At 40.9% G+C, this 27,062-nt stretch overlaps 1 protein-coding gene across 2 annotated transcripts in view; it reads right to left on the bottom strand.

Annotated features, from left to right (window-relative positions):
* IQGAP1 (IQ motif containing GTPase activating protein 1) overlaps positions 1-27,062 on the bottom strand; it is a 61,664-nt gene that overhangs the window by 27,070 nt on the left and 7,532 nt on the right. For both annotated transcript variants that reach the window (XR_007890399.1, XM_051628127.1), the window contains exons 4-16: positions 13,811-13,967; positions 13,380-13,457; positions 11,704-11,780; positions 11,540-11,607; positions 10,498-10,611; positions 9,925-10,103; positions 9,179-9,269; positions 8,525-8,688; positions 7,069-7,153; positions 6,243-6,406; positions 5,738-5,898; positions 5,106-5,230; positions 1,777-1,940 (exon numbers count right to left, since the gene is read on the bottom strand). Coding sequence is in view for 1 of the 2 variants with exons in the window: in XM_051628127.1 (XP_051484087.1) it covers positions 1,777-1,940; positions 5,106-5,230; positions 5,738-5,898; positions 6,243-6,406; positions 7,069-7,153; positions 8,525-8,688; positions 9,179-9,269; positions 9,925-10,103; positions 10,498-10,611; positions 11,540-11,607; positions 11,704-11,780; positions 13,380-13,457; positions 13,811-13,967 (1,627 nt within the window). In the remaining variant the exon portion in view is untranslated. The remainder of the gene's footprint in view (positions 1-1,776; positions 1,941-5,105; positions 5,231-5,737; positions 5,899-6,242; positions 6,407-7,068; positions 7,154-8,524; positions 8,689-9,178; positions 9,270-9,924; positions 10,104-10,497; positions 10,612-11,539; positions 11,608-11,703; positions 11,781-13,379; positions 13,458-13,810; positions 13,968-27,062) is intronic.

Genomic DNA, 27,062 nt, shown 5'->3' with positions numbered 1-27,062 from the left:
TGCCTTCCACATTTTTCCCCACTGTTTTTTGGCAGGTTAAACTAACATGCTTAATGCTATTTCACACAAGACACAAACACATCTGTCACAGGCAGATTTCATCAGAATGCCCAGAAAGTCCCACAAGAGTACCAGAAACAGCAAAATTCCTGCCCAGAGTGGAGGAGAATAATCAAAGCAACAGCTTCCTCTACTGGAATCTCTACCAGCAGAAGTCAACCCAAAGATGACCAAAACCACCCTGTGCATTTCTACAGATTTACTGTTACAGGCTTTCTGGGAGGCACACAGGGCAACATACCACAGGGTCTACTGTTTTTGTCTCTCATCACATGAGAAACGAGCATCATCCAGTGCTCCCCATTCACAGAAGGAAGCGAACAAGGTCTTGTGGTGAACTACAATCCCTCTCAGCCCAAAGCTACAGAAATCACTAGTCAGCAAGTAACACCTGACTCTAGATAGCTACTCTTATCCACACAATGTTACTTTATAATATGATCCTTTGATTTCTGAAATTACTGCCATGCCGCTGGGAGAAGCCCTAAACTGAACATATGCCTAAATAAGGTAATTTTGCACCAGCTGAGAAGTTACCAGCAGGCCTGGCACAAGCTGAAGCGCACACTAAAAAGAGTTCATTATTTCATTCTGACTCAGAGGGAGGAAATGCTTCAGCACAACCGGGTTCCTGAGGAACATTAACCCTTTCAGAGTTTTTGGGGAAGCTACTTAATGATTTACATCAGAAATGCCATATAGTTTTCAGCTACTGCCATCATGTGGGTACACCTCTAGCAAAAAAACACAAAACAAAACAAATGAAAAATTTTTAAAAATCAGTGTTCAACACAATCTAGGTCTTAGTCTCTATGTGAAATTCTGCACTGGTGTTAGAGCAATGAGCTCCACAGCAGGGAAAAAAAAAGCCCCAAGTCACTCTCAAGTCACTGAAAGCAGGGACATCTGGTACTTCTTTGTAAATATATGAGAAAAAAAATAATCAGTATCCTATCCACACTACTCAAAAAGCAGCTGTGCACACACACTCACACTCTGATGCTCTTTCCTGAGCTTGCAAAATAAGACTTGCTCTTTCCTTCCCCATCTTCACCTTCATACTTAGTCAGTTAATGCCATAGAAGTGGCAACTACGTGCAAGTAGGAACAAGTTCTTGGCTAGTAAGAAAGACAACTACTGCTCAAAAAATCATGAGCAGTAGAAGTGCTACCAGGGGAACAATAGGCATCAGTATACACCTTGCTAGCAGCATGTGTTTTGCTTCAATACTTTTTTCTAACTTATCACTTAACAGATTTTTCCACTTTCAGAAACTTATTTTTGCCATATATAACTATGCCTATGACTTCATTTAACAAAGGGCACTAAAAACACTTTAGCTTGCAGGAAACTTGCATTCAGAAGTTCAGAGCTCCTAGAATGAACACGGTCTCCATGTAAAAACAGATGAGGCCTATTATTTCTCCACAAGGAGACACAAATCTAATTCTAGACCCAGGTCTAGCTGTAGCAAGCATCTTGTCAGGTTGCTTGTCCTTATGCCCATATCTCTGGAGTTCATTAAGATTCACAGAGTCTGGCTGCAAATCTCTTTCTCCAGTACAGAAAGATGCAAACTGACTGAGTGATATCAGCCTATGGTATGCAGAATGCCCAGCTCTCCACTTCCAGTTTTGATTCCTTGCTTTCAGGACCAGTAGTAAGCACATTACACAGATGTAAAGGTTTTCAGAGCTGCACTGCATTGCACTCACCTGTGCTTTCTCTCTCTTGGCTCGAAGTAGTGTATCCTGGTAGTGCTGTGCTACCTTGGGGGCTACACCCTCCAGTTTTGCTGCAGGAATCTGTAAGGCTTGAATAGTCTTCCTGGTGTCCCCTTCATCCAGAGCTTCATTGATAACACCAATTGCCAAAATCCCTAGGGAGGAAGGAGCAGGGGAATACAAAGTTCTGATTTTAGCCAACAATAGTAAGCATTGCTTCAGAAGAAAAGTAGAGTTAGTTCTTCCTGGAGCAGGTACTGGCAAGGAACTGCAATATTTTTAACAGAAAACTTTATTTACTAGTAAATAGTAAAGAAAGCAAGACAATTTCTCCATCTTAAAGCAGCCTGGGCACTGCAATTAAAACAAACAAACAAACACAAAACACCCACCCAAAACCAAACCAACCAACCTCACAAGAAAACAGAAAACACACTATCACTTAGGGAGACCACATGCAGGGAACTCAGACACTCAGTCCTCAGACATCTGGCTCAGAGCCACTAGAAGAGAATTATCACAGTGCAAATGGCCAGAGTTCATAGGTTACAGTTTTCCAAGGTTCTGGCTTCTCTAGAAAGAAATCTTCACATGAAGCTAAAGATTTTCATGGAATACCATTGAGAAATACAGTAACTTCATATTTTTAAAAAACATTTTATTAATCTTATGTTGTATTACCTATATTATCAGAAATGTAGATGCTATTCAAGTACAAAAAAAATTACCATTCAGCTAAATAAACAAATATATTTTGTTAGTTAAAAGCTATCAGAGACTACATCATATGTGCCCTACCTACAGCAACTATCTCAGCAACAAAATAACTTGAGTTGAGATGGACCCTAGAGGTCATATGATTAATTCCCTGCTTAAAGAAGGATCAATTAAAAAAATTGTTTTATCAGTGCAAAACAAAAAGATCTTTTAGAAAAAAGAAAGTAAGGAGCTCAGTGTGGAGTCTTCCAACTTCAGTTTACATATCCAAAGATCGTGACTTCTTCTATGCAGGAAAAAGAATCACAAAACAAAGTTTATATGAAAACCAGAACATCTTAGAGAAGAGGTTGTATTTGGATGGAGTAGGGATCAGGGAAAACTACATGTTGAGGACACTGCAAGAAACAGGATCACTAAAATGGTGGCACAGCTTCTGCCAAAAAAAGCAGACTATAACTGTTTGACTTAGGAAAGGCCACAGAAATTCAGTAGTAAAACTCCCCAACCAGTTTGCCAATATGAGCAGGACAAGACTACTCCAAGGGACAGCAGTGTTACAGCTCCTCACTAGAGAGCATTTTTCATTTAAAACTGTTTACCAGGGCAGTGGATATGCTTGCAAGCCTTGATGACCTCCTCAGAGAAACTTTAACTTGTCCATAGGCAGGAAGTAAAAAGTGTCCTTCCATAAGGGCATATATGAAGCAGACAAAAGAACTGAGAAGTTCCCTGTGAGAACAGCTGTCTTGTTACAGGATTTTCAGCATCTTTCTTTACAGGATAAGGAGTGTTACAAGAAACGAGGCGTAAGGACTACACTAAGTTTAGACTTCTGCAGTAAGCTATTAATACAGAAAAGACTCTATGAAACTAGCATCTTGGTGTGCACAGGCCTGTGTGTGTCTGTGTTTGTGTGGTTTCAACAAATCTGCTTGTGTGACCCAAACAGGAAACCCCATGTCTATTTGGAGATCCAGGAAACAAGTTAATCAAGACAGCAGCCTGGCTCATAAATTAAAATTTAACCCTCTCTGAAGTCTTCTCAAGGTGATACACGACTCACCAAGTATGCAACAAGAAGTGGCAGAAGACACCTGCCTGTCTCAGTGTACAATACAAACTTTATCATCACCTCCGCATTTGTGATTAATCTCTTCCCTCTTACAATACAAAGCTTTAAGATAAGTATTACAGAGGTGGTTTGAAAAGAAAGATAATACTACTTGTATACACAGGAGGTTTTCAGTACTGTTAATAATGAAAAATTATGGTCCCTTAATGAAACTGAAAACATTTAATAGATACGGAAGCTTACAAGGACCTACCCAAGAATAAGTTTGCTTAATTGTGCTGTTGTCAAGGACAACCCTATCTCCACTCTGGATCAGTCATTTCAGCTCTTGCAGATACTGTTCTTTCAAAACTAGTGGTCATGTGCAGTGTTAAACCAGAAAATAAAAGCTTCTAATTTCCTGACAGAACTAACTGTAAACAAAGCAATTAACCTCTTAGGAGGTCAGCACTTTCCATTTCAACTCCGGTAAGAGACTTGGGTCCTAGTATCTGGAAGTTAGAATCTGAATGGCATCAAACTGATGAGATAATTAAATGTTATTTGGAAAAACAAAAATGTGTACCAAACGTTTTAAGTAAGAACAGTTGAATCTGTAGGTGTTGAACAGATGGCATTTCAGACTGTACTTTTTTTGGCATCTCTGTTTATCACTGAGTCAAAGTGAGAACAAAAGCCTAATTACTTGATGCAATATTTCCACTCCTCATCTTAAAAAAGCTGTAATTTGGAAGCAAAATTAATAAGCCTGGAGTTAAAACACTGAGAAAAAGACCTGGAAATAAACTCATCTCCCTGTTGTTCATTTAAGCTAATCATGCACTGTGGAAATGCATGACAAGATGACTGCACCTGAGAGTCAGCAACACAAAGATGGGTAACTTATCTTGCATTTTCAGGTCAGATTACCCACTGATTGAGAGGGATCCTGGACTGAGACTGTGGAACTTCCACTACAAACTGGAAAGGTAAAAAGGCCAAAGCACATTCAAAAAGAAGGACTAAAAGGGAAAAGAGGAAAACCTGAACAGGGCAGAGATTGCAGCCAAGGAGAGAAAAGACTTGAACAAAAGTAATTTCTACTGAAAGCAGCAAATTAGGAAGAAGGATGGAGTACTCCAAAAGTGGGCTACAATTAACACAGATTTTTGTAATGCTACTTTAAGTTAAATTTGGGGGACTGAAGGAAAATTAGCACATATTATAGACTAATCCTGGACGCTGGCAGCAGGCAACAGATTTTGTTATTCAAAAAGGGTTGAAATTTGCATTGGAAGGATTAATAAACTGGAGATACTGATTTCTGTATCACAAACACTCCCAACTGCCTGATCTCTCAATCAACAGCCTGCTAACAAGTCTTCTACATTACAGACCACCAAGTCTTGCTCACAAATAAGATCTTCCCAGGTATCTAACGCATGTAAACTACAAGTCAATCAATAACTTTTTGTATTGACACGCACTTCATTTTAGCACTCCTTATGAGCTAGGATCAGTCTAGCATGAATAGAGCAGAAAAACTTACTTTCATGTTCTTCATGCACAACTATGTTCACACGATCAACACACGACTGGATATCATTCCATGTGATAAACTCATTTCCTTCTGCACGTGTTTGAGCTTTCAGCTTCATCAAATCATCGATGTATCTGTCAAAAAACAAAACCCCAAACCAACAAACATCACATCACAACGAGCTATCCAGGGAACACACAACACAGCATGAAGACTGTACACAAAATGGAAGAGGCAATACGAAGGTCGAAGCTGGAACAACTATGAAAAGGTGGAAGAAAACAAAGAGAAAAGGCTCTGTGAAGGATGGTCAACCCAAAAGTGAAATAATTGCCAAAAGCCCTAAACCACTGAATGACGGGCCAGGGCAAGGAACACAAGGGGTGTAGTGAGAACCTAATGGTACCACAGCATAGCTTTCATGTGAAGTCTGTAAGGAAGCACTGAGAGACAGCAGAGAACTCAGACCAGTGAGAAACAGCAATAGCAAAAACACAACGCAAGAGCCAACAGAGATCAGAGCAACACTGTAATAAATAATGTCAAGAGAACGTAGAGGGTAAAACAGGGTGGAAAAAATTTCAAGAAGTCACAGAATATAAGTAACATCAAGGACAGACACATTTCCTTGAAATATCCACCTCTGAGAGTTCTCATCCTCAATGTTTGTAAGCCCTGTGACAGGACTGCTCAGCTGTTTCCACACTGTATTCACATCCCCAGAATCCAAAGCTCTATTAATCAAGGCCACAGAAGACAGCATCTCTACAGCAACAGATAATTCTGGATGGGTGAGGTTACCCTGCATACAAAGAGGACAACAAATTAATTCCACTCTTCACAAACTATTGCCGCATACAGAACACAGAATACAACAGTTGTCAGAACAGACATATACCAAAGCAAAGGGACAACCTTTATGACACAGAAAGATGAGTAGATCACCAAGAGATTAAAGTAGAAACTTGCAGGACCAAGTAGCTCAAGATTTAGGGATTAACCTTCACATCAGAACAGACTGAACACCAAAGCAGTTCTATGCAGACTCAGACAGGTTTGTTCCAAAGAAGGCATTTAAAGAATCAGATAAGGCAGACCCAGTGATCCATACCGAATTCCAGAAATTAGGGAGAATGTGGTACTTACTTCAGGGCTCTGCTGCTGCAAGGTCGCCAGCTCCTTTTGGTAAAGATCGGCAGCAAATGCATAAACCTCAGGTAACTGGGCCTCTGGATTCATCATTTCTGCCACAGTTTTCTCAGCATCACCCACTCGAATTGCAGAATTAATCTTGGCTACTGCTGCCAGTCCTACAAGTGCAAAGAGGAAGCAGAAAGAATGAGGATGGTAGACAGCTGAGTCACCAGTAATAACAGCTCTTCTATTCTACTCAATAATCAGATACCTAACAAGAAAAGTTCCCTTAGCTGCAGGAAATTAGTGAAGCTTTCTGATCCATACTTCCCCAGCTCATTTTCCGTTACCGCAGACAAATAAAATATATAATGCCTTCCTTAAAATGAAGCTCATGTTTAAAACCAGGTCATCTTTTTGCCTGGTTATCAGAGGATTGTTTCACCATTTCAGTCTTCTAGTGGTTAGAAGCTTCATTCGTGCGAATTTTTGGATGGATGAGTAGTAACAACTTTTTCTCCTTTTCTATGTCTGTCTGTCCTGCTCAAGGCAGCAAGAGGCCTTCTAGAGCTGGCTAACTTTAAAAGAGCTCAAGTAGGTAAACCAATGCCAACCTCCATGCTGAACACGTACTCTAAGAGCTGGATAAAAGACACTACAAATAATCACAAAAACTGTGTCTCTTTAATGTTCTTAAGCAGTCATGAAGTACTGAAAGAACATTCATAACTTCTTGAGGCACCTCATGTAACCCCATGTAGACCCTAATCCTGTGCCACCTCATCCTTCTGATCACATCCATGGTCACTTTGCTGCAATAATTCCTGCTGATCCTTACTTTGCTGATACTGTTGTGCTGCCCTGTTAGCAGCATCCACTCCCAACTGCAACTCTTCCTTCTGCAGAGGACCTGTAAGGCCAGCCTGAGGCAAAAAAAAGAAACCAGGAGGGTAAAACCATGTCAGGTTAGTCACTTCAAACAGATCTACAAAAGGAAAATAACCCAACTATTCATTAAAACATTCTAATGCCATGTAGCTTCTACAAACAATGCCACATACGTGAGCAAGACAGAAATTACTGACCAGATTCTCAGCTCATGCACTGAAAGACTGTATGTGTACAACCTGATCCCTTTCACAGTACTAGAAGTGCAGTCCCATGAACACAGCAATTAAAGGCTAGACCCACCTTCCAAAATTATAAAACAATTAAGACAAATGGAACAATTTTGTGGGAAAAGATTCCCTGTATATGACCCGCATGTTGAAGTAAAATTGGTACTTGTGTAGTTTGCCATGAATTGACACATTAATTAGTCTTTACCTCTGAGCAATGAAAGACTTAGCAGAACATTAAAAAAAAAAAAAAGGACAGCATGCCATTTTGGCTTATAAATACATGCTTCTTGGGCTGTATGGCATCACACAAAATACAGACAGAAAAATCAGATGGGGTGACTGGCAAGTGGGAGGGCTTGAATAACTTGGGTAGCAGCCATGCAGGTTGTGACCCTTGATACAGTTCACATCATAGAGATGCTAATTCTACAAAAGCACCAACAGACCACACATATGTAACAAGATCCTTCAGTTTCATTCTGGGAGAACATGCAGTCTGACTTTGCAGTTCAGAAAAGAGCTGAAGTTTTTTTCTTGCGGCTACAGATAAACTTGGTAAAAATCTTCCCAATCCTATTTCATCCCTAGAGACATGTATGACAATGTGATAATTGAGACAATCAATGCTGGCTTTAAAAGCCACTCTGTGCTTTTACAAGCAGCACACACAAAGCAGCCTGCACATAAAATCCACTGAGGAGCTGACCTGAAATGAGAAACTAAAGTTAATTATAGAATGACTGAATAATTTAGGTTGGAAAAGTCCAACCATAAACCTAACAATACCAAGGCCACCACTAAACCATGAACCTAACTGCCACATCTACAAATGGTATAGGGTGGGATTCTCCACAGTGAAAGTAGTCCATGCTTGTCTTACCTAATAGGTATTTATAAAACACAAATATCTATGTTCTTTGAGCACAGTAAAATGAGAGGGAAGATGCACCTACAATATAATGGTTCTACACACACAGGAGTTAGTATTTTAAGGTTTGGTGAAATTATTTTAATGATATCTAAATAGGCTTAGCATATGCTTCTGTGTCTTGGGTTAACATTTTGAAACCAACACTGAACTGTAACGCAGGTCTATAGCAAGTGATTAGTATGCAGTGGTGTGGCGATGGGGTGGGGAGTTAATGAATCAGACTAATCTAGACTTTTCCATACCTCCTGTTTCTGTTGCCTGTCACTTGAAAACTGCTTGAAATACCAGTCACAGTTTTCTCGCAGCAATCCTCGGAGTCCCAGGGCTGGTGTTGCCAAAGCTTCATACACTGCTAGTGCATCTCCTCGTTCCAAAGCAAGGTGAAACCTTGATATGGCTGCGTGTGCTAGCAAGAGTAAAGCAGAGTTTTGAGAGAAACATTAAAGGACGAAATCCCATGGTTTATATAACCTACTGCTCAGAAAGAAATAGTCTTAGACCTGATGGATAGCAAGCTAGGTATGGAATCCACATGGAAGACTTCCAAAGTCAACTGCAAAGCAGTACTTGAGAAAGGGGCTGAAGGTTGGAAATAGCACATTGCTCAACCTGAAGAAATGAGGGAGAGATGCAGCAAATGGACAATCCATTTCCTAAAGAAAGTGCAACAGAAGCAAAATTATTTCAGCTTACAACTACGTACTAATAATGAGTGAAAAAAACCCAACAACAATCACCAGAAAAGAAACAAAAAAAACCCCTCACCACCAAAACCCTCCATAAAATCAAGGGAGCTGCTTTCTGCTTTTGTTAACATTACAGAAAGTGAGGAAGAGCACAGATATAATTTTTAAGTACTCTTTTAATTAAGACTATTACTTTAGCATGATACCTACTGTTCACTTTATTGATATTTCCCTGAATCTCAGCTTGAGTCAGGAGTTCTTCATACACATCCCTCTCTCTCTCCAAATCTTCTGAGGCAATCTGAAGACGAAATAAAAACTAATCAGTGTCTCTACAGTTTCCTTTTCCCTTTCACATCATCTCATTGAAAAGATCAGAGGGATTAACTATATACCTATATAGAACTGTGGTAAGTCACAGATAGGCAACCTCTAAACATGCATAAAGGAGGCCTAGCAGTAAACATGCAAAGTATACTGGCACTGATAGAGACAGCTTAGAAACACCTTATTTCCATGCAGTGGCTCTATATGAACATGCAGTAGAATTCCAGATCAAAGCAAGCAATCCACACAGCTAGGTATGGGAAATACAGTGCTCTAAAACAACACCGACCCTTCTGAGAGCATCAGTCAGTTTTGCTCACAATTTCATTATTAGGAAAACACATTAATGTACAAAAATAGAGGGAAAGCATTCCCAACATATAAAGGGTGACCTGAATTCTGTGTCTATGCAGTCCCTATTTCAGACAGCTAAACAGAGTAACACAGCTAACTGCTGCCTGTCTTCTACAATACGAAATCAGGTTACTGGGGAACATATCAGAATACCACCAGGAAGAAATCTACCTCACACTGTACATGCAGGACATTCTGTGAATCTCCCAGAACTCAAACTGCAATACAAAACTGCAATGCATGCTAATAGATAGTTTGAAAGGAGAATTATCTACCCTATTTTTAGCATTCTCCATCTTGTCTTGCTTTGCTCTGTAGAGTGTGTCTTGGTAAGTGGATTCCAACTGATCATCAAGATTTATTAGCATAGCATTAGGGTTCTTCATTGCCATAAGAGTGTCAGATGGAACCTGATGGTCGATTGCTTCATTAATGGCAATGACAGCAGCATGTACTGAAAAAAAAGTCACAGTCTGCCAGTTAGTCCCAAACACAACAGCTCTGTTAAAAATTGAGAACTTAACTGGAAAGAGCAGAAGAATTATCTGGAAATTAACTGGAAAGCAAAAGAATTAAAATAATTCATTCCATCATGACTTTTTCTTCTTGTCTAAAAATGACAGCCTACTTCCAATTACAATGCTCTAGCTAGTCAAATCATGTCCCAGAAAGAAAAATAAATTAAAAAAAGATACACAAAGGAAAGAAGAAATCTCTTCCTCATCTTCCAAAATGCCTGTCAGAAGGACTGTACAGTCTTACAACAGGGAGCATTAAAACCAACACTTGAAAAATAAAAATCTAATCTGATGATTTGAGTAATCACATAAAACTCCATTTTTCCTTACATGCTGCTTCATCCACAGAGAGTTCATTTGCAAGAATTCCTCCAATCTTGCTGAAGGCAGGCATCTGAATACCATATTTCTCCAGTTCAAGCCTCATATTACTGATTTCCTCCTCTGAAACATACATAAAAACAGTGTTATGCAGGCTTAGACACATTAGCAATCAGTACTGCTGTAACAACTGCTGCTACAGAAAAATTTAGGGTAACTAAAACAAACTACATATACTGTTTAAGTAATACTTTGAATTTAACCCACAAACTGAAACAAAATAATTGAGAACTGGTAGGCATTCTGCACACTTTCCCAAAAATCTACATTTCTCCCAGAAATAGGAATATTCTGTAGTCCTTCTCACTAGAAAACAATACATGACTCTCATGAGGAGGTGGAAATAGACGGCATCATTCTAAAGTGCCTCAACTATGGCTAAATGCAACTCAAAGAGAGAGTTGATAGTCTAACATCTTATAGGTATAATCAGTATCGGTTTTGCAGGAAAATAAAGTTTATACACCTTGTAAATCAGACGCAGACCCTCAGGCAGTAACCTCACTAATGAAAAATATAGATTGTGACACTCTTGCAAAAACTGAGGAACAGAAACCTTGAGGTGTGTGGACATGAGACTTCGTGCTAGAATATCCTGCAGCAGATCAGCTGGAAAACTCTTCTTCAGCTGATGGCACCTCTACTTAAACTGTCATGGGAGGACAGAAATATTTACCAAGTTCCAAACTGAAACCTCTCCCAAGGAGATGGAGGCAAGGTTTAAGCAACTATTTTGCCACTGTTGTAAGATGAGGGGCTGTTACTTGCAGAAGCAATGATCAGGGCAGTGATGGCTATTGAACGGCCTGGCTGAGAAGCATCCAAATCAGACCCTCTTCTTAAATGAATCCAACTCCTCGCAGCCGTTAACTTTGAATTTAATTTGCATTTAGGATATCAAAGTAACAAACCTATAACTGATCTATATGTCTAGTAGAGTATGAGATAAAGGTAGCACACATCAGCACATTTTTAGGTTTTAGTTTTTTACCTGTGAAGTCCACCTTCCCATATAAATCTTGAATCTGGGGAGCAAGACCCAGTTTGAACAGGTACAGGCTAGAAATTAAAATAACCAAATAATTAGAACTAGTAATTTATCTTTCCTTGCAGAAGTATTTCAGAAGCAGTGGATTTCTGCCTCGCAGGCCTTACCTGAGTGCATGGATACAATAAATGCAGCGTGGCATGTTCTTGCGGTCGTAGATATCTGTCGTTTCTGGGTAGAATATCTACAGATAAAACAAAGTTAGCAGTCTGAGCCTCACTCTGCACAGTCAATTTGTGTAACTGAGATCAGCCCAACTCTGCAGTTCACTAATGAAAAAGCCCACAGAACAAAACTCTTCAAGCTTCTCTGCCCCAGCCCAACTTTTCTTCCACTTGAGGCGTCAATTCTTCCTTTTGTTTCTACCACCCAAACCAGGGATCCCCTTTCCCTGCCCATGTTCTGCACACACAGATGAGCACACCCTTTCTTTTGTGTGCCCAACAAGATCCTGAGTCACAAGGTATTAGCCAGGACTTTGGTGAAAGCCATGAGATGAAAAAATACAATAGAAGGAGAGAAGAGGATTTTGTTTGGACTACATGGGGTGGAGAAGCAAGAGAACAGACAGTGGTAACGGGAACCCAAGACCAGTGCTGTGGAGCTCTGCACACATTTTCAGTCAGACCCAGAAGCTTTCAGACAGTCTCAAATGCAAAGCTCTTAGAAGTTCAACACAAGGAGGTAATACTGGAAGTGTCTATTCAGGAGTGCTGACCAAGAGCGCTCCTTCCGAGCTTCTAGAAGGCTCCTGGCTGTTGCCCATGAGCACAAGGCACATTGCTCTGTAAAGGCAAGAGAACTGAAGGACTGTCACAAGTCTTCAGCTTCAGTTCCCTGGCTCTTCTGCATGGGAAATTACTTAAAGCACCAATATTTCTGTCAACATGTTGGACCTTAGCCTCGTTTCTTTAACATCTCCTCACACGTTTACTTCCCTTCCAAAACCCTCTTACATCTGACAATCTTGCCTCATACCTGGCACTTTCCTGTCTAGTTCCCTCCTTGCTCATTTTCACCAAACAACTTTAACACTGTATTTCAAAATTTCCTAATCCTTTTTTTTTTTTTTTTTTTCCAATTTGCAAGCATATATGCAAAAAAAACATACATCAGATTAAACCACATAATGCCAGGTTTGGTGAGACTGACCATAACATGGCTTACAAAAAACACATGTAAACAACAAAACATGTTAAAAAAAAAAAACTTACTATCCATGTATGCAACTTGATTATAAGCACAGAACTACTACAGTGCCATATATTTTCAGGCATGAGTGTTCATTAGCTCAGAGGAGTTTATCTGGCCATTCCCCTAGTGAAACCAATAACTTACATTTGATTAAACTACACCAGGAACATTTCAACTTGATGTGAAAATTTTATGGGGAAATCTGAAGAAATTAAGAACATAGTATTTTCTGTCGCACTGCTTCTTTTAGTGTAGTTATCTAATAAAAATTCCACATGCAAACTGTAGCTCAGATATTGCTCAAAATAAGCCATGGCAAGAACAATGTAATGGAGACGTTAAGCAAGATTAGTGATATTAAGGATATGGTACAGAAGGAGAAATTATTTTGCTTCTAATCATTCTCACACATAGCAGAATGAATATTTCAGCAAGTTTCAGAAGATGATTTCTATAGGGGCAGAAATCCAGAAAATTAAGAATTAACTAGGTTAAGTCTGATGATTTTTGTAGAGCAACAAATATTTCCATGGAATGTAAAGCTTGCCTGAGAGTATTTCTTTATCTGCACACACAACATAGAAATTACCTTGGGGAGACCAATCTCAGCCATGGCATTCAGCCACTGGATTACATTATCCGTGTGCCGGAAGTGGAGCCCAGTTGCCTGGAATAGAAACAGGCAGAAGAAGGGAGAGAGCCCTAAGAAACTAAATATCACAGCTGCCAAGAGGAGTGGGGAGGTTCATCAAGGCAGACAGTGAAAACAGGACTCATAAAAAATTAGTCACAAGTCTCCTATATACAGTAATGTGGACTGCTTATGACCCATCGTTTCACCTTAGTGCAAGCTCAGTCTGCCCCCCACACTTAACCAGTGTTCTAGAGGGAAGGTGGGAGCTTCTCAGGTAATACTGAAGTAAACTAACTTTCTGCTTATTTGCTCACATGACCTCTGTGTTCTCAGGTCTGTCTTTTAGAAGTCTCCCTAAAGCACCATCTGTGGCAAACAGCCCTCACCTTGTATCGAGTCTGTTCCCTATCATAGATTTTCTTCACAGAAACCACTTTAGGGGAGAAGAAGTTTCCAAGTTTGGCCAGGTAGACTCCATTTCTCAATCCTTCTTCCAGCTCTGTTGTAGGAGGCAGCTCTTCATTCAGACAGGCCTCCATCCATCTGGAAGTGCAAGAAGAGCAAAGTTCAGACACAAAGAAACTTCCAGTTGTGAACACACCCCAATGCTCAACAGGCTGTTGCTGCTGCCATTCTCTAGTGTAAATACTTACTTAGAATTAGGGGTTGAAAGTGGGTTTAGCACCACACAATCCGTGTCACTAAAATGCTAGTTAGGAATACTTCAGACAAACTATTTAGCAGAAATAAGGAGTCCAGTAGCCACTGTTTCACAAGTAACTAAGATACCATCTCACCATCGTGTTTCTCTTTCAGCCCATGCTTTAGCTGGCCTAGACATTGTGGCCAACTTAAATCTTCCTCTTGGGCACAGGTTTATCTCACCAGCATTTATTTACTCTGCTTTCATTAAGTATTTGCTAGTTATTTAATGACTTCACACCACTTATTCAAGGTCTTTTAGATGATCTCTTAGAGAGGCCCTACAACGTTGTCAGCAAGGCTACCTTCCTGACCTGTATGTTCTCCCACCCTACTATACCTTTCAAAAATAAGGACACAAACTGGAAGATGCATTCCTCTCCCCATAACAACTGATTTTTCCCTACCTTCTTTCTTCCATCTCACTTAATGGTGTCAAAGGTGCTCATGGCAAAAAGATTACAACAGCAAATAATTTGAAAAGTCACCGTTCTCAAAACAGAGGTGCACTTTGACGTTTCTTCTGTACAGAGCTACCAGGGGCTGCTCCTTGTAAGCACAACTATAGTTTTTTCCAAGGATGACATGCTCACTGGCTGTGCTGGTCACTGAACGAGGGAGCTGAGCAGCCATGGGCTACTTCCTGAAGCCTTTTCCTTAGATGATGCCCCACCTGCAGCTAAACTCTAAGGCAGGACAGGATGGACCAGCCTTGGATTAATACAGATCACAGAAAACTGGCTTTGAAGACCATAGTGGCCCAGAAGGATGATGAGTCCACATTACTGACACTGATCTTAAATACAGACAAGCAGAGGATCCTGCTTGAAACCAATTAATGGAATTTTAATATTCTGAGTATGCATTCAGGTGCATGCATAACTATAAACGATTTAGCTATATATGAATGCAGACCAAGTAACAGGAAAACACTGTACTGGTTTCTAATCGTAACAGATTAAATGAGTAACTGAGGTAAATTAACATAATTTCACAGAAATCAATCCTGTAAGACACACCTGGGAAAAACGTGGTGCTAGTGACCAACTAAAACTGCTGACACTTCACATTTGTGAGGTTTCATGCCTCATAATAGTCTAATTAATACCAAGCACCTGCACATACATTTAAAAAATAGCTCATATACACCAAGAACTAACAGTTATCTCCAAGCAGTGCTTTCTGACTCGTTACAGCCTGACGTGGTCTGTGTTGGGTGGGAAACTGGCTGAGAGAGCCTACTCAGAGGGTGACAGCAAATAGTTCCTGCTGAAACTGGCAACCAAGCACAAGTGGGGTCCCCAGGGATCAATATTGTGCCCAAAGGTGTTTAACATCTTCATAAGGGACCTGGATGTTGGGATCAAGAGCACCCTGATGAAGTTTGCTGATGACACCAATTTCCTCCTAATGTCTCACCTAAATCTCCCCTCTTCCAGTTTTGATCCATTACCTCTTGTCCTCTCCCTACAAGCCCTTGCAAAAAGCCCCTCTGTAGCCCCTTCAGGCACTGGAAGATCACTACAAGGTCTCCCGGGAGCCTTCTCCAGGCTGAACAGCCCAACTCTCTCAACCTGTCCTCCTAGGAGGGGTGCTCCAGCCCTTGGATCACCTTCGTGGCCCTTCTCTGGACCTTCCCCATGGCCTCTGTTGGGGGCTTCAGAGCAGGACATATTTCTGCAGGTGCGGTCTCAAGAGCCAAGTAACCGGGGAGGATCCCTCCCTGGCCCTGCAGGCCACGCTTCTGTTGATGCAGCCCCGGCCCCGGTTGGTTTCTGGGCTGCCGGGGCACGTTCCCGGCCATGCCCGCATCTCCTCCGCCGTCACTCCCAAGTCCTTCTCCTCCAGACTGTTTTCAATCCATTCTCCACCCAGCCCGTGTCCGTGCCTGGGGTTGCCCCAACTCAGGTGCAGGACCTTGTTGAACTTCATACAGTTTGCACAGGTCAGTAAACAGGTGTCTCCAGCAGACATGGTGGTGGAGATTTCAGGTGAGCCTGGAGGGGGGGGGGTGTAGTTCCCCTTTTCTCATTTCTCAGCAACAATCAACTGCAAGGAACAGTTTCATATTCCTGCTGACAGCCTCCCACAACAGGGAGTGGTTTTCTGCAGGAAACAAGCAACACACCCGATTCTTCCAGTTGCTGCTTCTTCTCCAGTTGTCTGACTCGCTTCTAGTCTTTCCCAACTCCCAGAACTAGAATAAATTTCCTAATTTCCTAATTTCTCACAAAGCTCTTAATGTGCAACATTGTTCACGATAATTGCAGCATCTGCCCTGAACGTCAGGTTACAAAGGCTCTGTGTGCAGACAGAATCAGCAGAGGTTGGAATGGTTGAGACAAACTTTGCCCAGAGGTGACTGGGCCCTTCCACTACTGAAGTGTTACTGGAAACAGGACCCTGCAGCCCGCAGGGGCTGAGGAATTGGGGGTGGGGGGAAACTGCTACTCCCACCACCCAAAATCAGAGTGGATACTCTGCAGAAATCAGGAAGTATGCTTTCATATTCTGAAGAAGCACCAAAAACACTACTTGGAAAGGTATATAAAAATGACCATTTCCAAGCCTCAAGTCTCACACCTTCATTGTGGTTCTACTCACTTTCTTTAAAAGCTGCAAGAAATCAGAGGACTGACTTATGTGCCCTTTGACAGCACCTGAATTAATTGGAAATCATAATTAGTCTCACTACCTGGTTTATTCACACAGTCACAGAACAGCCCAAGTTAGAAGCAACCTCAAAAGACCATCTGGCATCCTGTAGAAAAGGAAGCCTAGATTAATCCAGCACCCTGTCCAGTTGCATCTTGAAAGCCTCCAGTGATGGGGACTCTACCATATGCCTTGGGAGGCTACAGTGGCCAATTGTTCTCACTGCAAAAACCTCTTTTCTTTTATCAAGATGAAACCTCTCCCAGTGCAACTTGCACCCTTTGCCCCTTGTCCTCTCCATGCAGCAACTTGTGAAGAGAGAACCTCTGAGCTCTTTGTAGCTGTCCTTCAAGTCCTAGAAAACTGTGATGTCTCCCCTGAACCTCCTCTTCTCCAAGGTGAAAAGACCTAACTCCCTCAGTGCTTCCTCACAGGGCAGGTTCTCCAGCAGTTTGATCATAACGGTGGCTCTCCTTCGGAGCCTCTGTTCACATAAGAAAGTCATCTGTCAGCCAAGTTGGCCACCAAACACCAGGTGATGCACAGCTACCTACCAGCCCATCTTGTCTTGGAGCTCCTTGCCATCTAACTTGGGAAAACAATAGGAAAACAGTTTATGCAAAGGCTGTAAGGTGCAGAAAACAAATACAACCTGAAGGACATGTTAAGGGAGTAAGGAACTGAGTCAAAGTACAAGTTACAGAAAGCAAACCAGTTCAGCAAGTTTTGACAAAGAGTTCAGTATTCCATGTGAACAGCTAACAAGTTTTAGGCAGTAAAGGGATGGGGGTGCAGGAGGCATCAACTCCAAACACATACAAGTCATAGATGGTGGGGGCTACATGCCAGAAGAGTTTGAAACCAGATATAAATCAAAACACCCTGTATTAGAGAAGCTTCCACAAGACAGAGGATGCTCAGTCCCTCTGGTCGAAGTGAAAACAGTATTAATAACCTCAGAAAGTCTCACGGACCCTACATTTAGTACTTCGGGTATAGTGCATTTAAATGCTAAGTAACAAATTTTAAGTGAAAAAAAGTATGTCTAGGAAGTTGCTGCTTTGAGCCTAGTTTGGCCGGGAAAGCATTAGCCTCCTGCAAGCTTCTCAACAGCCTCCCACAGTAAGAGACCTGGTACCACACCTTCCTTACTAATGAAGCATTTTGTGGCCTTAATGTGAGGAAATATAAAGGTCTATTTTATAAATAGGAATGTAAATACTCTCCTAAAGGGACTGAAAAATCAAGCTGGTTGCCATCGCTTCTTGAATAGAATGTTCTCAAAGAAGCCTTTGCTGCAAATGAAGAACTGTGGATCATAGACTGTTAAACTGGGAGAGTACTTTAAATCCTAAATGAGACACCATTACACTGTGGAGTGCAGCCTCAACCCAAGATAAGGGGAGCTTGCAACCCAAAGCAGATGGGGAGCCTGGAAAAGCAACAAGGAGTAGTGTATACCAGACAGAAAAGGTTTCTGGGAACTCCTGGCCAACTTCTGTACACAGGCTACAAAAATGAACCAATTCTTCTACAAACTGCTGTTTTCCTGGGTTTTGCTGCTTTCCTCTCAAAAACCTTGGTTCTTCAAGTTCTAGGAAAATGCAAACAACAACTCTATTTGTGATAGACAAAACATGACACAAGTTTACAAGTTCTGCACCATTACTCAAAAGATACTGAAAAGCAAGTCAAACACTGTCACTCCATGGCTGCACTTCCTGTCCTGCTTCAACCCCAGCTTCTCACAATCCCTGGGACTGGAGGGGACCCTCAAGATCTAGTCCCTCATGAGCAACCCTCTTCCCCCTTCCTTCCAAGAGGGGCAAAAGCTTTCTGTAACATCACTTGCATTCCTTAGATCATTACAACCAAAGAGGACCAAGAGCTACTGAAACCCCAGCAGAGTTCAGATGGTAGCAGCAAGGTTTCTGTTACCCTACCAAGAACCTTCCCAAGGCCTCTAGAAACCCACTCACTTTATCAAACCTAAAAAGATCTAAAAAGGAAGTAGAAGGGGATGTGGGACCAAATAATTTCATGGCTTACCCAAGGACATAGAGGCAGTTCTGATTAAGCACCTCCACGAAGATAAATATCCTGTAAATAGCATATGAGCTGTCTCAATGTATCATACCTGTTTCAACAGGTTCCCAAGTGGGTGTTAATGTAACTACAGAACCTGGGCAATTTCCACACAATGAGGCTCCCTCTTGCTTAACATTTGCTAGGGCAGAGGATAAAGAGACATCTTCCTGAAGCATTACACAGGACCTTTTACATTTTAAACCTCACATACATTAAAATTAACACCTGTCATGCTTAAAAGGTCAAAATAAATGTGGAATTTCCAGATGAATACGAGGAAGGCATTTCCCAAGTCTCCCGGGGTGTGTGTGGGGGGGGAGGTGGAGAAGGGGAATCTGGGTGAGCAGCAACTTCTACTCCCTTTAGACACTGGGCATGAGGACAATACACCATCAACAAGCTTTCCACAGAAACCTCAAATTCTTTTTTTGCTACTGCAGTAGTTTCCACTATGTTCCCTCTCTCTCAACCAGCACAGAAAAAGATAACTTTTAACCCAGAATTAATTCTTCTATCAAATTTCATCACATGACTATGTAATTTTTACTGAAAAGTACCCATTTTACTGAAACTACCTCAAATTAAAGTAGTAATCGCACCTTTCTAATCAGTCAGTCTGACTGCTACAAAATGCAGATCCCCCTCCTAGAAAAAGATCTTCAAATATTCAAAGCTACTACCATCAGCTGCAATTTAAAGCCAGGCCTTCCTTAAGAAGCCACAACAGTAAAAACATAACATAAAGTATTGTCAGACAGCCAGTCTCTCAATTAATGCTGTCTTGAAACTTTTAAAAGAAATAATTGTGTCATTAGCAAGGATTGGAAAAAATTAACATCAGTAACCTCAACTACCAACTTGTTTACTCTTCTCTAATGCAGGATTATCAAGGATTGTGACAAATTCCCCAAACGTATCAGAGTTTTCAGTGGTATCACAGACCAATTTTAATCAGAACTGCAGTTTAGACAGAGCTGAAACTTAAAATTTATCATATGGCACATAATTTGCTCTTACACTTGGAAAACATGTTGACAGTCGGGCTAACTGAGACTATGGTGAAAAGAGAAAAAGTCACTATCCCTCTCAGAAAGATTATAGATAAGACTGAGGAAGAAGAACTAGCAACCCATCTCTCCAGAAATTCTTGCAAGAATACTCAATCTAATAAAAATACTAGAGCAGACAATTAAAAAAAAATAACAAAACCTGTAAGGGTCACTGCTCATTTCACGACAGGACCTCCTACCATGTGGTATGTTCCAGCACAAAAAAAAAACAGAACCTGGCACAGGAAACAGAGAAGGCATCAACAGTCAAAAAAGTGATCTTTGTCAACCATGAGGAGAGCTCATTTCTTGGTCATCACTAAGCAGCGGTAATTTCAAGGTAAAATTAATTGCTTGCAGAGGTCAGAAATAAGTTTTTCTAATCTTCAGCTGGCCTAGAATTTCAAGACAATGACTTTTATTTTTGTGCACAGACCTGCCAGCAACATCTTTCAGCTCTGGAAGCGGCAATATCAGAGCAGACCTGCCAAAGAGGAAGCTCTTTTCTCTGACTTCAGCAACAGGCTCCAGCTGCTCCCCTTGCCTCCTGGAGGGCCCTGTGTCCCAGCAAGCAAATCCAGCCCAGCCCCCTGACAGAGAATGTCCCCAGCTCAACAAACTGGTCATTAGAAAATATTTAACCACTCTTGACCAGCACTAACATAAATAAGAGTATTTGCAAGAGCAGGAATCTCAACAAAGACATAAGAAACAATTGCTAGGAGCTGAAGAAGAAAAAACTCTTACTGGAAAACACACATATATTTCTATCTGTTGGAATTATTTTTCCAGATATTGGCTGATCTCTCACTACTTGGAGCCTCAAAAAATCAACACTGGATACTGTCACAGCATGTATTTCTTAAGTACAGGCTTTTTTAGTACTTTAAAGGAGAGCCTCAGCAAAGACCAAAAAAGTTTATCTTCTTTCAGCAGCTTGGAGGGCAAGTGGAAAGTAAAATAACAGTTTTGTCTACAAGAAAATAAATAGAAAAGTTGAACCTGATCTACCAAAGCCAAAATGAAAAACGGACTGCAGCAGCAGAGACTACTCCAAAATGTTCATATGCTTCAGTTTTCAGCAGTTAATTAGCTAGCTTCACAATTCCTGGATATTGACCTTTTGAAAAACAAGGACCTATAACATAACACAATTGTCCCTGTGTTGAAAAGGACTTTCATTCTTTCATTTTATTGGAGAGTAAGTTTGTTTGAAAGCATGTCTGACATGCAGTAAATGGCATCATCCTCCTCAAGCAATAGAGGTTGCAGTAACATCTTGCTCATGCAGCTGCTGTAACAGGAAAATTTGGCAAGAATCTGGTAGGTGGTGGAAAAGCTGCAAGGAGAAGGCAGCAGAACCCTGTCAAACTGACTCTGAGTGATCACAGTAGAACCACTGACCAGAAGCTGGAAATGAGCCAGCCAGCACTCCTAATCAGCCATTCCATCAATCCTACACAAATGATGGAATCACGGAATTGTCAGAGTCGGAAGGGACCTCTGGAGATGATCTGTCCAGCTCCCCTGAGAAAGCAGGATTACATCACATAAAGGCTTTCAGAATTCCAAGCATTCCACTCAGCACAACAAAACCTCAAGAAAGAAAAACCATCTATCTCCTTTTCCCTAAACCCCCACCAGGTTTGTTCACCTTCAGGGTTAATATTTTCATAACAGATCATTTGCTTTCCCCCATTTTGTCTGCACTGGCACATAGAACTTCTGACACTACTATCTTTGCCTGACAGCTCATCCCACAGAAACAAGGCTCACAGAAGTGGACAGAGGGACACCAGCAGGTGTCCAAACTAAAGGAAGGCACCAACAATAAGCATTTAGAGTTCCACTCTTCAAATAATATATTCAAATCCATGGGGGGGAGGGCAAGTTGGCTTCCGCAGTGGTGTAACCTCCTAGTAAACAAGATGATCTTCAACAGGTGCTCAGATCAGTGTGACATACTAAGTTAGGTATCTTTAGAATTATTAAAATCACACCAGTAATTACCACATAACAATCAAAACTATAAGTTGAAATATTCTATTGAGCAAGATCTGTTTCCTGAAGCACCGTCCATTGGTTTCTAATTATTTTATCTAATTCTCTATCAAAAGCAGCATTCTTAATTTCCATTTCAACTCAATTACTTTTGAGAAAGCTGAAATAGAAATTAAAATCTTGGTCATCTACCCAGAAAGGAAAAAGCTCTTGCATTCAACTTATGTCTAAAACCAGTGTCTACTGAACCTGTAAGATGGTAGATGAGTAGGAAATACAGTTACACCCTTGTACCAACGAGGTAGAAAAATACAGACTTTTTAAAAAAGGGAAGCTATATTGTATGTATTTGACATAAACACTGAAAACAAAATAGGTTTTACTCAATCTCATACTCACAAGCACCAGAAAGCATCATGTTGTATGTGGTGCCTCCACATCTAGATGCTTCCGTCCACACTCATGTAGCCCTTCTAAATGACAGCATCTCAGCAGAACAAAAAGTGGCCCGAGTGACAGAGCAGCCCTTCCCCCCCCATCTGCAAGAATGTATGAACTGTGGCTGAAAGGCTTTTGCAATGCTCAGTGTTGCCAACGGCACAAGCATGGCATTTTTTTGACAGATTGTACTACTAATTTTATTGGAAGAGAGGTCTCTACTCCAGCAGATATTTCCTCTACATACGAATCTCAGACAGTTTTAGTTCAGTTACCATCACACACTTGGCACAAATTCTCAGAGAGGACCAGAAGAGAAGAAGACTTGCAGGCAGCCTCAGCTCTTAGTCCAGTTCATCTGAGCAAGGGATTAGCCAGCCCTGCAAAAATCCCAAACCAATACCTCTCTAAAGTAACCCATTCTACCAACTCTGAGTAAATCAAGGAATCACTCAAGAAGATGAAAGTTCTCTCAGAGAGGTAACAACAGCAAAGTAAAATAAATTTATCACATCAGGAGTGTTCCTTTCTAGAGAAGTTCATGAGAATTTAAATGCATTTCAGTGCAGTTTGTGAAGAAAAAGACACAGCCTCTTAAATGAAGGGCCAGGAAATACAGTGTTGCCCACAGCTAAAAGGTCCCAGAACATACTCATTATCCACAGAGACATTTTCAGTTCAAAGATACCAAAAAGCAAAGGATTAGGGAGTAACACAGGCCACATTTTTCCCAACTATTGAGGTACCCTCCCTGGCAAGATGCAGCTGTACCAAAGACCATATTAATATTCTGACATTGAAAATCTTCCCCCCCCACCCCGTAAAAGCAAGCATGAGGTTCCTTGTTGTTCCATTGCAAACACTGCCAACAACTGATAAAACCTACCTTAGCTGCTCTTGCTGAGGGGGGTCCTATCACATTTGTAAAAAAGATTAGTCCTGAAGAGCTCTCAGTGAAGCACTAAGTGCAGAAGTTCCTCAGGATTGTGCATCACATATACAAAAATCTTTTTCAAGGCACATCCAACCATTCTGCTGCCAAAGCTAATTGCCTTGATCACTTACCATTAGTAACTAAATAGGCCCTAAATGCTTGGAAGGTGTAAAATCACTGAAGTTATCACAGCTCAAAACTAAGTTGATCTCCTGCAAATAAGCAGCACTCCACAGTAGCACTTGGAGATCTTGACTGATCATCAAGAACTGTTATGTGACAACTACTCACTCTGGTTATTTTGGGCTGCTCCCTTATTACATACAATATTCCTTCAGAAACCATCATCCAAACAGCAAAACCCCAGTCTCTGAACTGAATTCTGTGCAAACAGCTGTTTCTCTCTTACTGGCCTGCCTTTCATTAGTATTTCCAGTGAGTCATAAAAAAATTATTCAGAATGAAGGAAAGATGCTGGTACTTCACCACTGTCCTCCCCCCACCTCTCTCCACCCACTTCTCAGAAAAATATAGCTCTGAATGTGCATTCCAAGACACTTCCAGGCCAGACAGCCACTCCCTGCAAGCTGCATGAGGTCATCAGAGAAACAGTACAGGAACAGTAGAGAAATGTCTCCCGAGTCCTAACAGGAGCTGGTAAGAAGCCCCAGATGAAGTGGTGAGAGCTACACAGCAGCTACTTCAACTTACAAATCTTGATAATAAAATATTATCTAGGAATATTCATTGATAGCAAGGGACTTGCAGCCTACTTAACAGAAACAGAAAACAAACAAAACAAAACCAACCCAAAACCATGAGAACATGCACACACAGACCCAAAAAAACCAACAGTCAACCCAAAAAACAGTACCTGACCCATTTTACAAGTGGAAATAAAATGGAAATACAAGGAAATAAAGACAAGTCTTGATTAGCCTGGAATCAAAAGAGGAACCCTGTTTATGCCACATAAAAGTTCTGCTATGTCAGTTAGTGACCTGACCCACTCATCTGATCTAGAGGGGTCACTTTTGATGGGAATTGCAGAAGTGACTTTCAGCCAAATGCCAGTTGTTTAAATGTTGTGACTTGGACTGTACATAAAGGTGTTAGGACTCCTCACATGCAAATTTATCTACAAACACAATGTATTAATGAGTTTATTTCTCTCTTGGCTCAGCAACTTTAAAAATCCAGTCATATTCAATATCACAAATAGGTTTAAAAAATAAAAAAGGCCTAATTCTGAAGTTACAATATAAAATCAAAAGATGTCCAAAAAGGAGTTATACATTTGAAATAAAACAATGGGCAAACCAGAAACATCATTCAGAAGTCTCAGATCACATCCCATCCAAGTCTGAAGACCTCGTGACCAAGAGGAACACTTCCTTAGGTTCTACATTACAGGCTACTGACTAAATTACTGCAGATGTTTTCTAAACATTACTAATTCCATCTTCACATCTTTTCCAGCATGCAATGCTGTCCAGCAATCATTAAAGAGGAGACTACTACGGTCTGATGGATTAAATACCCCAAGAGGTAGCACACTAACTCTACAGTTTCAAAACCCATGGGAAACTTGCCTGTATATAATTTGCAGATTCATTTAAGCAGGATTTAAATAGGATATTCTGAACAGGACGTGCTTATCTGCTGAGATAAGAGATCACTGAGAATTGTACAAAAGAAAGTGAGAAAGCCTAATCCTGCTTTTCTTAAGCTACCTTGCTGGTACCCAGCTCTGCTGCAGCCCTGTTCCTGACACAGGCTCATCAGACATGTATTTTAACTGAACTGCCTCAGTTTTTCCAAGTTTGGTTTAATAAGAGAATGGAACAAATGCAATTTATTGCCTTTCTGGAAAATCTCTGATTTTAAATACAGAAGCCTCTTGAGACCATCTCTGTGCAGGAGAGAACTATGGTATTTCCTCCACGAGCAGATTTCAGCTGTAGTGTACTCATCAAACAAGAGCTCCTTCAACAACTGGTATGTACACCTCTACAGACACTGACGAACCAAGCTGCTGACAGAATAAGCTTTACAGAGCCTCTCACCTGGCACTAACTCTGGATGAGTTCAACCTGTCCAGAAAGTGGTGTCCTCTACAGTTCTTCCTCTTGGTTCTTTAGGCACCCTACACCTCTGAAGATAAAGAAACCTGTTTAAGCAGATCTTGGACGACTACACAGCATTCCAAGACACGATTACATCCATCCAAACACTTTCAAACTACAAGTGGGAAACCAAGTAAGACCAGATTTTTTTCTTTAAACATTAGATTTCTTCCAGGAAATAAAATTTAACCGGGTCACATGGCAAAAAAGAAAAAAATTAGGTTTATTTTTCGCTTAAAGGCACTGACTAGTGATCGTACTAAAAAAACTTGCTCCCCACTTTCAAAACAGAGAGCAGGCATGAGGGAGAGGGGAAAGCAATTCTTACAGAAAGGCAATGAATGGAAGACCCTTCAGACTTTACCAGACAGGCACAAAATATTAATTTCTCTCAGTGCTATCATCAGTTTACACTAAGCCATTTTCCCGTCTGTCAGGAAGAAGATTAGCACAAAACTACTGACAGTGCACATCAATCCTGAAGAGATTAAATCAGAAATAAGGAGAAAGCAGCATCCTTTTCTTGCTTGGTAGGAAACATCTTCTACAAGAAACCCCAAGAAGCAGAAAAATCCCACATGGGCAGATTCCATCCTGATCCATACAAGAAGAAACACGCTGCTGAGGCCCAAAGGCAGTTACAGTTATTGGAAGCCACACGATCTGGCCCCAGACTGCTTACACCATGCTAGAGCATAGCCCAGAATGAAAACATTTCCTACTATCCTGGGGAAAGGCATGGTACCATCACCCAGCAAGCCAATAAGGGGTCAGAAGAGCCCACAGGGTCCTAGTTTCCAACGTGGAGATCCTAACATATTCCACAGTGAAAGACAAAGCTTGAGAAAGTGCTGCCAAACTGTTAAGTGCCGATTTCATCATGAAAATGCCACAACACTCCAAAAAGTAACCCATGTAGGAAAAAAGCCTATCACACAACACAGCTGAAGAATATTATAGTGCACCAGCCTGAATTCTAGATAAGGACCACAAAATAAGTTATTTTGGGTTACTTCTATTCCAGGGAAGTACATACTTACCCCTCTGTAAGCATATGCTGCCAAGTCACAACAGAACAGAAAACTACTTACAGTTTCACCTGCACTACCACAGTTTTCTGTATGGACTGCTCTGATTTGGAGACAAGGAAAAGATACACAAAAATACCCAAGCCAAAAAACAAAGAACCCAACACAAAACACCACACCTAAAGTATTAAACAACACTTATTCATACAGTGATTTTTATTCAAGAAAGAGGTATTTGGTCCAAGCGTAGTACAGGAATCTCTCTATTCACAATCTTCATTTTAGCTCCAATTTTCATTTCAATTTTTCATGATCTTCACCAGCTTGGCTGCACATTCTACCTCCCTTTCTCCAATACCAAGAATGAGACCTGTTTCACAAGGCTGCTGCACATTAGTAGCTGAAGTAAAAACCTGCTAAATAACAATGATAGCTCAAAATTAAAACAGGTTGGAATACTGTTAAATAAGTACAAGTCATTGATACTCCTCTGATAATGTCTCTTATGTATTATCCTTAGCAGACAGATACCCCAAACAACTTCATGAAATACTCAAAGCTACTGCACAAGTGCTGTTACATCAGACAGGTTAGAAATCCAGATGCTTCTGGATTTT

The sequence above is a fragment of the Apus apus genome, chromosome 10 (genome assembly GCF_020740795.1).
Source record: "Apus apus isolate bApuApu2 chromosome 10, bApuApu2.pri.cur, whole genome shotgun sequence".
In the NCBI taxonomy this organism is placed as follows: Eukaryota; Metazoa; Chordata; class Aves; order Apodiformes; family Apodidae; genus Apus; species Apus apus.
The sequence above is the reverse complement of the archived record's forward strand: the minus strand, read 5'-3'. Positions and strand labels throughout refer to the sequence as shown.